At 37.4% G+C, this 18,290-nt stretch overlaps 2 protein-coding genes across 6 annotated transcripts in view; both read left to right on the forward strand.

Moving 5' to 3' along the window:
* The window catches only part of recql (RecQ helicase-like), a 31,164-nt gene extending 21,088 nt beyond the window's left edge, over positions 1-10,076 (forward strand). For all 4 annotated transcript variants that reach the window (XM_028043513.1, XM_028043511.1, XM_028043510.1 and 1 more), the window contains exons 11-17: positions 86-203; positions 1,860-1,998; positions 2,070-2,161; positions 2,255-2,471; positions 3,648-3,777; positions 7,982-8,126; positions 9,935-10,076. In XM_028043513.1, the coding sequence (XP_027899314.1) occupies positions 86-203; positions 1,860-1,998; positions 2,070-2,161; positions 2,255-2,471; positions 3,648-3,777; positions 7,982-8,086 (801 nt within the window). In that variant the 3' untranslated portion in view covers positions 8,087-8,126; positions 9,935-10,076. The remainder of the gene's footprint in view (positions 1-85; positions 204-1,859; positions 1,999-2,069; positions 2,162-2,254; positions 2,472-3,647; positions 3,778-7,981; positions 8,127-9,934) is intronic.
* A 938-nt stretch (positions 10,077-11,014) lies between these two features.
* Positions 11,015-18,290, forward strand: part of ppp6r2a (protein phosphatase 6, regulatory subunit 2a) — a 44,790-nt gene continuing 37,514 nt past the window's right edge. For both annotated transcript variants that reach the window (XM_028043679.1, XM_028043680.1), the window contains exon 1: positions 11,015-11,429. The gene's annotated coding sequence lies outside the window, so the exon portion shown is untranslated. The remainder of the gene's footprint in view (positions 11,430-18,290) is intronic.

Below are 18,290 nucleotides of genomic sequence, written 5' to 3' on the forward strand. Positions count from 1 at the left end.
TTATATATTTTAGAGGTCCAATGACCCATTTGATTGTGGGAGTCATAACCGAGCATTTTGCTGAAATATCTGTATTGGCGTTCAGGTTGTGGTTGCCACGGTGGCGTTTGGCATGGGCATTGACAAACCAGATGTCAGGTTTGTTATCCACCACACCATGAGCAAGTCCGTTGAGAACTACTACCAAGAGAGTGGGCGTGCAGGTACACATCATCATTAAGGGGTGCCCTGATAAATCAGCCTTAATTTCCTTCATTTTGAGCAATTGGCAGACACTAGCATGACAAACCGATCTTATCCACCGATCTTATCTGTCTATGCCTGGGGTGGTGAACCAGTTCAGCATTAAGAACCAAATTAAGCTCTTCGTCACCAGAAAGAACCACATAGCAATTTCAAGATTAGCTTTGTACCACATGGCTGAAACAATTTTTTTTTACCTTACACCATTATTGGAACTCAAGGAAGTTTTTAGTTTTTAACAGTGTCTTCAGGTTTGGTTTGTATTCTATTATAGCTACTTTCATGTACAGTATGTTATCAAGAACAGGACAATTATTAGACTTAACTTGTTTAAGTAGAGTAAAAACTTATTCACAGATGTACAGAAAATATTTGTCTTTGTCTGCCAAACTGCCGGATCTGGAAGTGTCTCATGCAGGACATTTTTGAAACATGTAGGGCAATTTACTCACGTGCGTCAGATGTGCATCTATTTGAGGGTATTGTGGTGACTTCTAATGTTTGCATATTTTACACTGTACTTAAAATATTATTTTGGTGTAACATCCCAAGATCATCACTGGACTCATTTAGCCCTCTTTAAAAACTTCCTGGATACACACCTGCTCAGTAGTCTTAAGAAGGCCTTTAATATAAACATTAATATTCAACCACTAATACATTTGAATATTTTGAATGTGACACACTAACTTAAAACTCACTCAAAGGTTAAACACAGCAGGTGTGACGCACATTAATAAATATCATTATTTATTTAAACTCTAAAAGGAGTCTTTGTTTCTGTCTGATTTTTCTGACTTTTGTTCTATTTTTTTTGCAGTAGAAAAATTGCTCCATATCTCAAGTACATAATCCTGCTACTCTCCACATCAACGCAGTGCACACATTATTGATTGCGTTATTGTGACCAGAACCAGTTTGCTTTTCTTAGTGGCAAATTCTTAGCAGCACCAGAACCTGCTGTGCAAACTCTGACATAATGTTTGCTTGTATCTTTTTAGTGGTGGGAATGAACCACAGTCTTCTGAGCTTGGATGTGGCGTGAAGTGCACTGACTTGAAATAATGCAGCCAATAGAAATACAGAGATCTGTTGAGGAAAGCTGTTGCCATGGATGCAGATTTTAATCCTAAATGATTCAACTCCCATCTATCACCTCAGGTCTTCCAGACTGACAGCTACTGCAGACTTGTAGCACTAGGCAGCACTGGCAAAAGCAGTGCTGCCTTCAGGGAGTGTGGGAAATTTCAGTATAAAAGAGCCGCACAGGATGCGTCAGAGTTGCTGCTCAAGAGTTGCAGGTTTGACACTCCTGGTATATGCAAAGATCTGAAAATCAGCCACTGTCCTCTTTGCTCTGCCGTGAGAGAGGATTGACTGACTGGCCCGCCCGCCAGGTCACATCTGCATGTATGGAGCTGACAATAGTCAATACACTGTTGTAGCAACGTTTTAGAAAAGAAAAATTGGTGTCAGCCAAAAATCTTAATTAAAAGATCAGTGATCAGTTAGAAAGATCCTATTGGTGCACCCTAATTTTCATACATTTAAGTTCTAATAGCAGCTTCAGTGCTCATTTGTTCTTTGAAATACATAATGTTATTCTGAGTCCTCAGGTCGAGATGATCTTCCAGCAGACTGCATCGTATATTTTGGCTTTGCTGATATCTTCAGGATCAGCACCATGGTGGTCATGGAAAATGCCGGCTACCAGAAGCTGCTGCAAATGGTCGCCTACTGCCAGAATGTTGACAGGTAACAAGCTACATGATTAATCTCTGGTTCACCCTATGGTTAGAGGTTATCTGATTGTTGGCTGTGTGAAGGTGTCGGCGCTCTCTCATGGCTGTCCACTTTGATGAGGTGTGGGACAATGAAAGATGTAACCAAATGTGTGATACATGCTGCCATGAAGAAGGTTTGTATGTATAGCATATTTACACCTTGAATTTAGAAAAATTTTCAATATGAGTGTGTGTAGCATATAAACATCAGCTCTATACTCCTTTAGGCTACACTAGTGTGGACATTACCCAGCATGCAAGACAAGTGGTGCTAATTGTAGAGCAAGCAGGGTCCATGAATGAAAAAGTGACCCCACTGAAGCTGGTGGAGACATGGATGGGGAGGGGCCCAGCCAAGCTCAGGAAGATGATCCAGACCACGGCTCTGTCTCGGCTGCAGGCTGAATCTGTGATCGTCTCTTTGCTTCTTCAAGGATATCTCAGGTGACTCATCCTGTTTCTGTGTTTTAAGTTTGGTTACAGGGGCTAGTAAAACTTCCTAACTTCCTTTTGCTTATTCTGACTGAAATGATTCGTGAAGGAGGTCTGAAATTTTGCAGTTATTTTCCTTTTTTACTTTAGTTTTAGTTAAAATAAATAAATAAAACGAGAATTTACATCAGTACATTTTTGTGATGGCAAAATGAAGCAAGAGGAAATATGAAAATTTGCCCACCAATTTTAAAACTAGAGATCAGCTTCCCCATGGTCCAGTGATGCAAATGTTTATGGTTACTTTATACTTTGGTTTTTAGAGCAATGGTTCGTAAACTATCTATAACATATATCACATCAATGCCAAGATTACCATTCCTACCATAATGACAGTATCAGAACATAACATGAACTTCATATTTTGTTGTATTATCTCAAGTAAACAAAAGAGGGAAAAAACTTTACCAATACTTTATAAGTTGCACAGTAGAGTATCTGGTTTGAAGTTATTACAGCCTTGATTAGTCTAATAATAACTCTGAATAATGAGGGTTTATTTTATTTTTATTATTTAAAAACTAGCCCCAAATGGTCCATCTTATAAAAAAGTAATGAAAATGTTATATTAGAACTATTTTTTCTACTTGACCTGGGAAGAAGACTAACTGGGAAGAAGACTAAATTTGCTGCATTGTTTTTTGTCTCAATTGGAGTGGGGTTTTTTTTGGGGTTTTTTTAGTAAACTTATCCTGTTTATATTGTAAGTTTATAACATCGTTTTGCTGCCTCTGAAAGTTTTAAACCTGTTTACTCTTCATTTTGAAGGCAGAGGTTACATTTTGAAGTATTTCAGGCTAAAGCAATAAAATGATAATTAATGTTGTAAGATTAACAATATATAATATATAAAATATTTGATGAAATGGGAATCATTACATCAAATGACTCCCATTTGATGTAATGAAATGGGAATAATTTCATTCCCATTTCTTAATTACAGCAGCTCATTCAACTAGCCTTCTAGTTCCAACTTACTAGAACTTTTTAAAAGATGACCCCTCTTTAAGCCACGTTGGCCTTTCAAGCTGTCCATGTTGCAATGTAATATTCAGGTCTAGCTGGTCACAATAAGACTCTAACTTTCATCTATAAAAATAGCTCTGTTTGCTTCTGTGTTGAATTTAGAGAGGATTACAGCTTCACGCCATATACCACCTACTTCTATATGAAGCTTGGCCGCAAAGCTCCTCTGCTAAAGGAGAAGACTCACACAATCAACATGAACATGTGGCCAGCTGGAGACGGACCTTCTGTGGTGAGTGTTTAGTTTAAAAGGTTTGTCTTTAAGTAAAAAGGGGGATTTTAAGGTTAACTACAAATTCTTTGAAAGTTCTCCCATCCTCCAGGTTCTGAAAAGTTATTCTCACTTCTCATAAAATTTGGTCTGGATGGAGTTTCAGAAAACATTCCTTTATTCAGGCTGGGCAACAAGGCTGTTTTAGAAGGCTGTCAAGGTCTGTAAGATTAGAAATGGGCCAATTACCTCTCAAGTGTATAAAGGTCTCCAAGTATGTCTGACGCTTAGAGTAACACATTACTCTCACACCGTCACATATTGCTCTTTTCCATGACTTTGCAGAAAACACAAGTATTTCAAATTGTACAAATCAAAACTGAAAGAGCGCCACTCTTATTAAGCTAACACAGTTTCAGAACTGCAGTTTATATGCTATGAATTTTCTTGGTGCCATTATCAGGTGAGTTGTATTAATATTTTGGCATTTTTACTAATATAGACAATATTCAAGTATTTGAAAATTTATGAAGCTCTAGTGAACTTGGGGGGAATAACAAGGAATTATCGGCCTACCATCCATCAGTTCACACCCCCTGTTATATAGGAATATTAACTGGAATTTGCACACCCTAACCCACATCCTTGTAAATCTGGCCCTGTGTGTAGATGCCAAATGGGGTAGGTGGCTTGTTGAAGTTAGAATTGAACTGAACTCATCAAAATAGAGGAGAAAATGATTTAATTTACTTTAGACGCGGCTGGATTGTTGGTGTAAGATGTCAATGTCAAATTTATTTATATAGCACTATAAAAACAGGTGTAAAACTGCACCAAAGTTCTGTACAAGAATGACAATAACACAAATGGATAAAAACAGAGTATCAAAACACTACTTCAAATAAATGCCAAAGAATAAATATTAGTTTTGAGAAGCAATTTAAAATGATCTAGGCTGTGGACAGATCTAATTTGGAAAGGTAAATTGTTACATAGAATAGGAGCAACAACAGAAAAAGCCTAATCTCCTTTCCTCTTAAGTCGGGTCCGAGGAACTGTCAGTAATAGCTGATTATTTGATCGTAGGGTTCTGGACACAGACTGAAATTTTAAAAGGTCCCAAAGATAAGGGGGAGCTAACCCATTTAAAACTTTATAAGTTAATTAAAGAATCTTAAAATCAATTCGATAATAGACGGGCAGCCAATGTAAGTAAAGAGGCCAGCTGCATTCTGGATCATTTGAAGTTGCTGCATCTGTGATTTATCCATGCCTTTATATAATAAATTGCGATAATCTTAACGAGATGTATTGAAGGCATGGATAAGTCCTTCAAAGTTCTTAAAACAAAAATAAGATTTAACTTTTGCTAAAATCCACAGGTGATAAAAGCTTGATTTAACGACAGAGCTAACTTGTTTATCTAGCTTTAATCAGCTATCAAAAGTAAAACCAAGATTCCTAGCAGAGGTCTGACAAAACCGAGCTAAAGAACCAAGAATCAGATCTGGATTTGTAGTGTGAAGACTTTGACCAAATAATATAACTTGAGTTTTACTTTGATTGGGATGAAGAAAGTTTTGTTCCATCCAAGATTTGACTTCAGCTAAACAATCTATCAATAGCTGAAGAGATTCATTTTTACCATTTTGTAGTTTAAGGGGCATATAAATCTGGACGTCATCCGCAAAGCAATGAAAAGAAACATTACATTTATGGAAAATTTGACCAAGAGGCAATAAATATAAGATAAACAAAATGGGACCTAAAATTGAGCCTTGGGGAACGCCGTACTTTAAAGGTTTGGCCCCAGAACAGCATTGGTCAAGATGAACTGAGAAAGTTCTGTTTTCTAAATAAGATTTATACCATTCAAATACTGGGCCTCTCAGGCCAACACAATGTTTTAATCTATATAAGAGAATCTGATGATATACAGTGTCAAATGCTGCGCTCAGATCTAGAAGTAATAAAATTGCGACATTGGCTAAATCAACTGTTAAAAGAAGATCATTATACACTTGAAGCAAAGCTGTTTCAGTGCAATGAGCTGCTTTAAACCCAGACTGAAATTTCTCAGTTATATTATTGCAGTAGATCAGAAGATAGGCTAATCTTCTGATCTACTGCAATTTTCACACTCAACCATTTCTGCTTTCCAGCAGAATGAAAATCTGTGGATAATGGAAACAGGTTCAAATGGTAAATGGCTCTTACTTGGATAGGGCTTTATCAAGTCATTGATGCATGCACTCACACACTGATTGTGGCAAGCTACTGGATAGTAGCCACAGCTGCTCTGCGGCAGTCTGAAAGAAGCAAGGCTGCCATGCACCTTCGCCACCAGGCCCTCTGACCACCACCAGCAGGCAAGGCAAAGGGTGAAATGTCTTGCCCAGGACTTGCCTTGGGGTATCCAGTGCTGGTTTTTTGACACTTAGAAGGGACTTTTCTCAGCTTTACATTATACTTCTTGTCAGACAGGATGTCTGTTTATTTATTTATTCATTTTTTTGAATCAGAAAAGGATTTGGTGGCCTCCATAGCCACCCGATTCTGTCCCTGTAATGGAAATTGTATTTTATTAATTTATAGCTGTACCTATTATACAGAACACTACACTTTATATTACTCAGCCCTTATTTGCATAGCATACTTTGATGTTAGTCTCTTTAATATATTGTTGATAGATCACAACATTTTCTGGCAATATTTACTGTTTTATATATTTTTTAAGGACAGAGGATTCTTAAAGTTACACATGGAAACTAAAGGTGTCCCATAGTGTCTAGCCCACTGAGCCAAGGATAAAGAGAGGTTAGAGTCAGTAGACTAGAGGCATTGTAGCACAGACATTAACAGGAGCTGGATACTTTCTCATAAAATGAATGAATATTTTCTTTCATATTTCTGGCCTCTGTTCTTTAAATCTTGTTTCTTCTTCTCTGGCTGATGTGTTTTCCATTTACTGTTTTAAAATGTTTCTGCACGTTTTGCAATATTTGAAGAGGTAAGTGAGTAATGAATGTATTTTTTAATTTCTAAAGACCTGCTTGTAGTAGTAACCTTGCTTTTTGCTACGTTTCAGTTCACTAACTTGTTAAAGAAAATTGATCACCTCATAAAAATATCCTTTTGAGTCTTATCCTATTTGTAACCGAATTAATCATAAATAATTGTGGTGTATGCATTTATTTACTGCTAGTATCAAAGAAAAGGGGTGATTTTACCACAGTTTAATGATAATCTCTAGTTCAACAAGATATGATCTAATACCTGTTTATCCAGGTTGAAACCAGGAGTTTGCATACAAAGAATAAAGTCACACCCACCTTTGTTTCTCAGCACCTAACTTCTCTTGTCAAGTGTAGATATACAAAAATATGTCAGCGTCCAAAATCTATCCAAATCAGACACACTTATCTCTGGAACACGGGTTTTGTGTCCCAGAGATAAGTGTGTTTTAGTCCAAATGTGGAGATTGACTCCAGAACAAAAACCAAAGACCTTGTAAAGATGCTGCTGAAGCTGATAAGACAGCCATTATCCACAGTGAACCATGTCCTGCACCAACATAGGCTGAAAGGCCCCTCGGCAAGAAGGAAGCCAGTACTTCAAAAGGAACATAAAAAGCCAGTTTGCAGTTTGCAAATGTCTATGGGGAGCGTGGGGTTGGGGGGAGGCACGGGTATGGTTGTACCATCCTAACTGTGAAATATGGGTGTGGAAGTATCATATTGTTGCTGCAGGAGGAACTGGTGCACTTCATAACATAGATTGGCATCATGTAGAAAAGAGGAATGGCCCAGAATTCCAGTAAAGTATTGAGAAAAGTTTGAGGAAGGAAAACCACAACGTTTGACCGAAAACATGCAGTTCAAATGCAATGCTACCAAAAACTAAGGAAATGTATGCAAACTTCTGATTTTGTAGACATAACAAACCTCTGATATACACTTTCTCGTATTATTATGGCAAATAAATAATAGAAATACATCTAGCAAATAGAAACAATTCTGATAATTTTATCTGACCTTAAAACAATTGGTTTGGTCTTATTTAACTTGAGACAGTGTATGTGTCTTTGTATTAGGTGTATGTAAACTTCTGGAGCTGGATGGAGTCTGTCATTAAAAATAAGAATGTGGTGTTCTTGCAGTGTTCTTTTGGTTCACTCTGTAGCTGTGGACCATCTCAAATAAAGACTGTTGTTAATGACTTATAGGTAAAACCTACAACTGTCGAGGGAAAATCCAAGGAGGAAAAGAGATCAGTTCAAAGCTCTGGAGACTCCCATGTGTCCAAGAAAGTCAAGACAAGGCTTTCCTAGTCCCCTCAACCCCTACAAACCCAGAAGACAAGTCAATAAAGTACAGTCCATCATTCTATACTCTGTTTTCTTCTGCTGCTATTGGCATGGCACCATCCTGATGATTGTGCTTGATGTTTGAAACTGAATGTTGGAGGTTGGTTTGGTATGAAGGTACTTCTTGTCTAATATTAACAGGTTAAATCAGTCAAATCATTTTCACCAGCAAGCTTGGACAATGCATAGAGAAAAACTGACCTCTGTCCACTGCAAATAGGTGGCTAAATTGTAATTCCTTTTTAAGTGTCCAACCTCTGGAAACATAAACTCATCAGGTCTGGACATGTTTCCATTGTATGAACAAATTAAGACATTACAGTAAGATTTAGAATTCCTCTTAGCAGTATAGACACTGGGGGCAGTCTACCAAAAATTATGGATGTCGTGATTGTAGTTTCCTGGCTAATTCTCGATCTTTAAAAAGCCTTACCTGCCAATTTTGATTTTGGCTAATATCAATTACTTTTCCGAAAAGCCGTTAACAGTGGGGTGAGTATTGTTAACTGCACATGTACAGACATGACCTAGTGTGGGGGTCTCTTAGTCTCTTGGCATAGTACAAGTGGACAGTGGATGATTTTCAGACTTTTGTGTTGGCAGGCAAGACTGGTGGAAAGGATCAGTTTCTAATGTATCAGCTGATCAATCTTCCAAAATGAAGGAAATCAAGGCAGATTTATTGGTGCACCCCTACCAAATATGCAACAAATTGATTTGACCTGCATGTTCTCACATCTTTTCATCAAACCAAAAACTATTTGAAACAATTGTGGATCAGACAGCAAAGCTCAGGTCATTCTAGCTTCTCTGGTAGGCAGTTCTTTCACACAACAGACTAGAAACATTCCAGTTAATTTTCAGCTTTGCAAGAAAATGATACAAGTTTGTACCTACCTCGTGGCAGATGTGATTCTGAAATTAAACTATGATGCAGCTCTATATAGCAGTGACTCAACTTGCAGTGAATATAACTTAGCTAGGGGTTGCGCCAACTAGTCGACTAGGATATGCTTAATATAAACTAATATTACACCGCTAATACACAGCTTCAATCTCAAATAATATTGCTACCAACATGCTCTATTTAGCACGGTTTAATAAAAAAGAGTGTTATTAAACTAAAATATTTTAAGTACAGGGACGGTTATAAAGCCAGGTAGAAATAAAATAAAACCTACCTTAATCTTTGACAAAATAAAATGGATGAAACGAAACTTCTACAGATAGAATGTATTGATAAGAAATGAGTAAACAGTATGTGACGTAGCATTGATGTGTGCATGCACATTACCGCAAGGTAGGGCAGATTCACGGATAGCACAGAAAGTTAGAACACCGGTTAAAAAAACCCCAAAAAACAACAGCTGGAACACCGAAATAATATGCGACACTGCCCCAGGACTTTTCATGCATCCAACATTTCAATAGGACAGAACGGGGCATAATGGTGAAGTTGAAGGAAGCAAATACTTCAATAAGTACTGGGAATTTTGAAAAGAAGTTAATCATTAAATTTAGGAATTATGAAATTATAGATGTAAAGAAAGATTTTTTTCTCATTCCAACTTATGAGTCATCGTACAAGCCTAATATTTATTTCCTGTATCATATGTCATATGTCACTAACATTTCATCCCATCATCATAAACTGGTCAGTATGTGCTCAGTAACTACACTTGTGAAACTTACCATTGCTGCTTGATGCTTTAGAAAACTCTGAATGAAAGTGATCTGTATTATTTTTTTTTAATGCTTTTTTCCACATTGAGCCCTTTTTTGTTGCTAATTGTCTATATTTCACTGATACAGGACAAATCAGCTACTGACGTCGATGAGGAAAAGAGGTCTGTGTGAGCCCTGATCCCCCTGCCATTAAGAACAGACGTCCCCCACAAAAAAAACTGAAGCTGAGGAAACAAGAGCTAAAACAATCCAGAAAGCTAGAGGGAGCACAGAAGCAGCCTGCTCACAGACGGAGCGGAAGAAGGATAAGAGGAGGTCATTCATGTCCCACAGCATCGCTATAGAAATTATTGTAGATGTAAGTGATAGAACAAAGCTTAATCAAATTATATCTTTTTCCAAGCCAAACTCAGCTAGCTCTTTAAGGGCAAGGAAAAAACAATGTGAACAAATCAGAGCAGCAGGTCAGAATTTTCAGATACAACCCTGTCCTCACTGTGTCCAGCTCTCCCTCCCAGGTTTCACTAAAGTAAAGCAGTTCACTTTAGTTTCTTGCTTAAAGAGTAAATCAATGCTGTCATAGGAACAAACTCTTTCACCTTCTCTTCTGAGAATAGAAACACATTTAATTTGGCATCTCAATATCCATGAAGACTACACGGCTTCTGTAACTTTAGGCTTATTGTTTCTTTAGTTTCCAAATTGATTTGTATCCTATCATCCTGTCACATTTCACTGAGTTTTTTTTAAATGAAATTTTCATTGATGTAATAAAAGATTTAAGAAAACTGTCTTCCACTGACAATATTTCTTTATAAAAGTTGAAGCATTTTTCATAGATTAAAAAAATGTAGTTTTAGGCATAACATCTCTGTGGAAACCTTCAGAAGGATAAGATAATCCCACTGAATAAGTTGTCTTATTTCTTATCCCACTCAATAAGAAATGTTTTCTTTGATGGCCTTTTCGGTGAAACACATTAGGAACACATTTCTCAACAGTTATCATTGTCATTTTGAATTTTTTTACATATGTATATAAGTTCTAAATCTGGATTTCCACCTGAACTCTAATATTTACTGTCGCTGTGATGCAGTTATGGGATATGTGTTATTATATAAATATATTCTCTTCATAAGTCTCAGAAACCAGACTCGCCACTAGTGTATATTCAATGCACGTTCTCGTCTGTTGCGCGCTCTCGTCATGACCACGTCGCCATTTTGATTCGAAATTTATGACTTGAGTTTTTCCTGCCTTGCTTGCTAAACTTAGCCGCGCGTTAAATATCTTTAGTGAGTCCAAATCATACCTTGTACATATGCAATAATACGTATTACTGTTAATGCAAAGGAGCTATTAATGCGTAAAAGTTGAGGATTTAATTGATTCTAAATCTATATTTGACTAACGTTAGCTAAGTTGATCTAGTTCATGTTAGCCCTGTGCTGTCTCAGACTGAACCATTTTCAAAACAAACCACTCAGAGGCTAACGAATGCTAGCCAGTTCTGCTAGCTAACAATTAGCTGGATAGCTTGTGACCTAGAACACTGCTTATGGATAAAACCCACTAAAGTTTAACAGAGAAGTACGGAACAACACTGGACTTTAAGCCAAAGGTAAGTCTGTGCATAAACATCTTCATTTAACGTAGTTAACCAACGAATGCCAGACTGGTACGGTAACGACAAAGTTGAATCTAAGTTCGGAAGCTAAGTTTGCTAACTTCGCTCAACAGTCAGTGGCTAGTTAGCGTACATGCTGATCAGAAGAATGAGGAACTGGTTAAGAGGGGGTTGATTATTCGCCTTAGAAAGGGCATTAATATTGTTAATAGGCTGATAATATTGCTCAGTAGGTCAGATTTTCTTGAAAAGTCTGTTCAGGTGTTGAGATCAATTGTTGCTATGTAACATAACATAATAGCTAAGTTTTGTTGGACTGGTAAAGTTGCTGCTGTTGAGTGTGGTAGATTTTCCTATTGCAGTGATTCAGATCATAATGGTTTGACTTTTTTTTCTTTGGTGTATTGCCACTAATGTGAAAACCAATAGGGAGACGTTTGTTTTGTGGCGTTTTTGCACACGGTCTGACTCGGCTGAGACCAGAACGAACTCAGCTTTTTTTGATCGTGTACAGGAATAAAGTAAACATTGGCTTTCTCAAGCGAAAGTTCAGTCCGCGGGGTTGATTTCGGATTATTGTTTTGAGATTGGGATTATTTGATTTTCATCTGGTGCTGTCTGCTACCGGTGCCTCACTTGGTTTGAAGTAAACAGAAATCTGAGCTCCTACACCAAGTCAGTTGATGTGCATTTCATGCCAGAGGCTAAGCAAGGTGATTTTACTAAATAGTTTTTTACCGAACCTCTGCTTATTTATTGGTTTTATTTAAACCTATAGTTAAAGTGACACCCTCTCTTGTCACAAAATATCCTGAAAGGTAAATATACATTTTTGTCATTCACTGCACAGAAACATTACTATATAGATCAGTGGTTCCCAAATGGGGGTACGTGTACCCCTGGGGGTACGTGGAGGTACTGCAGGGGGTACGTGAAGCTTTTCAAAATATCTTTAAAAAATCAGTAGGCTCCTCATAATAAGTCTTGGGAAAAATTATTTTGTAAAAAGTTCGATAAAATATAAATGTGTGTTCATGCACTGAATTTTATATTCAGTATTTAGTTTCAAAATCCTTTAAAATAAAACGGTTTGACTGGTTTTATACCTTCCTGGTGGTCACCGTCTTCTGTTTTTCTTTTTTGTTTAACCAAGCAATGTTTGCAATATGGATGTATTTGTCAGGTTCACTGATATAAGTTGTTTGGCTTTAATAAATCAGACAGTGATTTTACAGCACTGTACCTCTTTTTAATTCCAAAAATGTTTTGCCCGTGTCAGGGGGTACTTGACTAAAAATATATTTTTAAGGGGGTACATCACTGAAAAAAGTTTGAGAACCACTGATATAGATTTTATATACCACCAGGTTAGTGAACCCCATTGTCATTCCATGCACCTCCGTGTTGATCATCTAAACATATGTATGTTCTACTTGTGTACTACTGGGTATGTGTATTGGTAACAATAATAATACATGTACTGTGTGTCATTAGTATCTAATTGTGAAGATGAATGTAGAATGTTTTCTAATGTTCACATTTATTGTATATTATTTTCTAAAACTGTAATATTGAAGGTAAGTATTACTCTGTTTTAAATTATTTTGATCCATGTCCCTTTTCGGTCAGCTATTGCATATGGAATTTGGTAGATTATTACTAGAGGTGCACCAGTCAGCCTATTTCTGTTTGATACAAATTTATGGTTTTTGTGTTTTTCTTTTCTATTTTTTTTTTTTTTATGTCTTACCTGCTAATTTGGATTTTTGTTTTCTAAGAACTGTAACAAAAGAAAGCAAGCATACTTTAGGAACTTTAATAGAAGACATAGATTTTAATCTAACAGAAAGCGAAGAAATTATGAGCTTATGCCATTGATGCATAAAACTGATTTCCCCACATTTTTCAGTACACAACCTGCTGGTTACATATCAGAGCGGATAAAGAGTAAACTGTCTAATTGTGATCTTTAGCCTATCGAATCACTAATTAAGATCCCTGGTCAACCCACAAACACTCCAAACAACCTTCTCCTGATAGCTATTCTTTAATATAGTAATATAACCACAATAGCTTACAATAAACTGTGGGTTAGCTGTGCCTCAGCACGAACAGCAATCAGAAAAATACGGGTTTGATTCCAGCTTTCTCCCCAACCACATGTTAAAGTGGCTTAAAACAAGTACCTTAACCCCAAGTTGATCTGCGTATTGATGTGTGAGTATGTGAATGAGACTAGTTGTCAATATGAGTAGAGAAGCACTAAATACGTTCAGTCCATTTGCCTTTTTGACCAGATGTCCAATTCTGGTCCTTGAGGGCCGAAAACTTGCAAGTTTTAGATATGTCCCTGGGCATTTTTACACTGCATGGCACAAGGGTTCGGGTTTTGGTGTCTTTGCATTTGCATTTATAGAAGAGTTACACCGCAGTCTCTGAAACCCTGAGATCTGTAGTTCTCAGCCACTGATTGGTTCATTCTTGCTGTAGTGACTGCTCATTCTCTCCACTAGCCTGCTGCTGCTTTTTGCTAAGAGCGGTGTTTTTTTTTCTTTAATGTCTTTGGATTCCATCAGAGTTGCTCCTGTTGTCTGGTCCAATGACAAGGTAACTGTTTAATGAGCAGGTAGATATGGAGTGAAAATAGTCTCAAAATATCTGTGTGTGTGTAAAAGTATTTGTGCGTGTGTAAAAATATCTGTGCGTGTGTAATACTGGATTTGTAAACCTTAAAAATAAACCTTCTCCTACGCCTAAAATGTTGAAAAAGTACGCAGAAGTCACATGGTACACACACACAAAACTGCATTTACGCACAGATCCTGTTACGAGTGCACGAGTATTTTTGAGACTCATTTCATGCTTCGGGAGCTCCCAGATTTGTGTGTAGATAGACCTGTCGCGATAAACAAAAATCAATTAATCATACGATAAATTAAAACTATCGACGTCATTTTAATTATCGGCATTATCGTCTCTTCCAGCCTTTTTCTCTTTCTGTTGATGACACTGAATGGGGAAAAAAAGGCTCAACTCTGGTGCTCTCCACTGAAACCTCCCTTCCTCATTTTCTCAGTGTAATGCCCAGCGCACCCTACACAGTCTTAGAGCTGTCGGCCCATTTTCAAAACCTGACAGACCACACATTAGCCGACAGAAATCCTAGATATAACGGTTCAATCGGGTTCGATCCTGCCGTGTGGTGTCCAATAATGGGCACAAAATAATGGCTACAAGTCCAGTGAACTAATTTTAAAACCAGGCATTAATCAATGCTTTACTACAATCTACCTGCAATGCATGTGGCTAGTGTCAGTCCTGACTGAATGACTGAACATTCATTTGAAGAACGTGACGTTCTTCGTTTACGTCACGTTAACGAAGAACAGCTGAAAAGCTACCGGGTTTATCAACTGCGGTAGCAATTTCGCTCCAACTCCTCCCCTTGTCATTTCTGTATTCTTTGCATGTTGAATAAACATTAATGTTATTCCCATGTATCATCGGGTTGTGTCAGCTGTTTGGGAATCCCCTCCGTAATTTCCCCTCAGAAAGCATGGAGGGGAATCCGTGCTTTCTGATTGGCTACATGTCACATTCAACAGGCTGCTTGTAAGGCTCCCAGTCGGAGAAAACCCCTGATTTGGATCAGAGGGACTATCTACCATAACACACCACACAATCTTAGAAAGACCAACATTCTAAGATTTTCTTAAGGGGAAAATCTGGGCAAAAAAAACGTGTAGTGTGAGCTATTGCATCATGTAGTTGGATGTGCCCATTTTCTCTATTTAAATCTAATTATTACTATAGGGCAACATAGTATACAGACTTCATAATCTGCACTCTTTTGGTTGAATGCAGTATTTATTTCCACTTTGGCTGTATGTTGTTTAGTTTTTATTCAAGTATATTTTTTGTTAATGGAGACTGAGAATCTGTTTTATTTTTGTTTTTGGTTGTTTTGTTTATTTTGTTTATCAGTTCCAGTGTTAAGTGTTGTTTTGAAAACGAATGTGTATCTATCTTTGACAGGAAATCGCATGCGTTATTACGTCATTTCCATTAAAGCAGTTTAAAAAGGTCTTCAAACAATATTATCATTTATAGCAATAATTTTTGAGACAATTAATTGCTCAGCAAAATTTGTTATCGTGACAGGCTTATGTGTAGATCAGTGGTTCTTAACCTTTTTAGAGGTACCGAACCCACCAGTTTCATATGCACATTCACTGAACCCTTCTTTAGGGATAAGTAAAATATTTGTCTTTCAAATTTAAGACATAGGTTTATAGGCGCACCTTCAATTAATGGGCTATTTTAAAACTTTTTTCATATATAAGGCGCACCGCATTATAAGGCGCATAGAACAGACACTACAGTAGAGGCTGGGGTTACGTTATGCATCCATTAGCTGGAACTGCGCTAAAGGGAATGTCAACAAAACAGTCAGATAGGTCAGTCAAACTTTATTAATAGATTACAAACCAGCGTTCTGAAAACTCCATTCATTCCCCAAATGAATAAACAGCTGTTTTAATATTTTCCCCGAGGTAAAGTAAGTGATTTTTGTGACACAGTTTATCTTTTAATAACAGCAAGGTATAACATATAGTGGAGGGGAACTTTTCCTCGATTCAATAAACACGTAAAAAAACAGTCTGATACTGTTACACTAAATCAAACGTTAGTGCAATCACAATATATATCCACTTCCGCACCATTGATTGGTTCATGTTAAATTCTCTCGCTGCAGCTCTATTCCCGTGTTCTACTGCGTGACTGATCGCCTTGAGCTTAAAATCTGTGTCATAAGCGTGTCTCTTAATAGGAGCCATTTTGGGGTCTTTACACGAAACCATGCGTACACTGCGCGCTTCTTCTTCTACGGGGGAAAATGAAGTTGGCGACTGCTTACCGTAGTTGCGAGACCTGTTGTGGCTCAATATTGGTCCATATATGAGCAGCACCGGATTATAAGACGCACTCTCGGCTTTTGAGAAAATTGAAGGTTTTTAGGTGCGCCTGATGAGGGCTTCTTCTATACTGTCTTGCACACACCCTTAATTCAGAGGTAACTTGACTCAGAACCAGGCCTGTCGCGATAAACGATAAATCAATTAATCGCACGATAAATTAAAACTATCGACATTATTTTAATTATCGGCATTATCGTCTCATCCGGCCCTTTTCTCTTTCTGTTAATGACACTGAATGAAAAAGGGCTCAACTCCGGTGCTCTCCATAGACTCCCCCCTTCCTCATTTCCTTAGTGTAAAGCCCAGCGCACACTACACGATCTTAAAGCTGTCAGCCGATTGTCGGCCCATTTTTAAAACCTGAGACCACACATTAGCCGACAGAAATCCTAGGTATAACAGTTCAATCAGGTTCGTTCCTGCCGCGTGGTGTCCAACAATGGGCACAAAATAATGGCTACAAGTTCAGTTAACTAATTTTAAAACCGGGCATTAATCAATGCTACAATCTACCTGCAATGCATGTAGCTAGTGTCAGTTCTGACTGAATGAAAATCATTAGAACCTATTTACGTCACGTTAACAAAGAACAGCTGAAAAGTTACCGGGTTTATCAACTGCGGTAGCAATTTGGCTCCAACTCCTCCTCTTGTCATTTCTATATTCTTTGCATGTTGAATAAACATTAATGTTGTTTTCACATATCATCTCCGATGTCCGCTGGACTTCGGGTTGCGCCGTGTCAGCTGTTAAGGATTCCCCGACGTAATCTCCCCTCAGAAAACACAGAGGAGAATCCGTGCTTTCTGATTGGCTATCTGTCACATTCAACAGGTCGCGTTAAGCTCCCAGTCGGGGAACACCCCTGATTTGGATCGGAGCGGCAACGACGATCTACGGTAACACCACAATTTTAGAAAGACCAACGTTCTAAGATTGTTGTAAGAGGAAAAATAGGATGTAATGTGAACTATTGCATCAGGTAGTCGATGTGCCCATTTTCTCTATTTAAATCTAATTATTACTGAAGGGCAATATAGTACACAGACTTCATGATCTACACTCTTTTGATTGAATGCAGTATTTATTTCCACTTTGGCTTTATGGTGTTTAGTTTTTTTTTCCAAGTGCGTTTTTTGTTAATGGAGACTGAAAATCCATTTTATCTTTGTTTTTGGTTGTTTTGTTTATTTTGTTTATCATTTCCAGTGTTAAATATTCCTTTGAAAATAAAGTGTATCTATCTTTGGCAGGAAATCGCATGCATTATTACATCATTTCCATTAAATCAGTGTAAAAAGGTCTTCAAACAATATTATCGCTTATCGCAATAATTTTTGAGACAATTAATCGTTCAGCAAAATTTGCTATCGTGACAGGCCTACTCAAAACTGTTCTCCTGTTCTGAAACTGAAAACTACAGAACTGGGTAGGTTTATTCAGAATATCTGCCTTCTATTCAAGGCTTGTTAACCCTGCTCTCTGAAACGGGCAGGGTTTAGAGAGAGAACTGAACAATTCAGTTCTCTCAAACTGAATTGTCTAACCATGTGTATTTTGACTGTATGAAAATTGTCATGATTATATTATTGTAATCAAATTAGTTATTTGAACTTCAGTGTAAATGAATACATTAGCAGTTGTAATATGTTTTTTACTCTCAACATTCAGAATGTCTTTTTTATTGAATTATGTTTTTTGTACTCGTCAGGAATAATTCTGATGTTCCAACCCACAAATAATGCAACCAAATATGTTACTTAAAGTTCACAGTACTTGTTAAATTAAATCTCATATTTTAAAGGTTTGTGTTACTATCGCTATAAATGATCAGGGAAACTCCTCCCACACCCTTCCTCATATTATTATTTGGGCA

This window comes from Xiphophorus couchianus, chromosome 17 (genome assembly GCF_001444195.1).
Source record: "Xiphophorus couchianus chromosome 17, X_couchianus-1.0, whole genome shotgun sequence".
NCBI classification, from domain to species: Eukaryota; Metazoa; Chordata; class Actinopteri; order Cyprinodontiformes; family Poeciliidae; genus Xiphophorus; species Xiphophorus couchianus.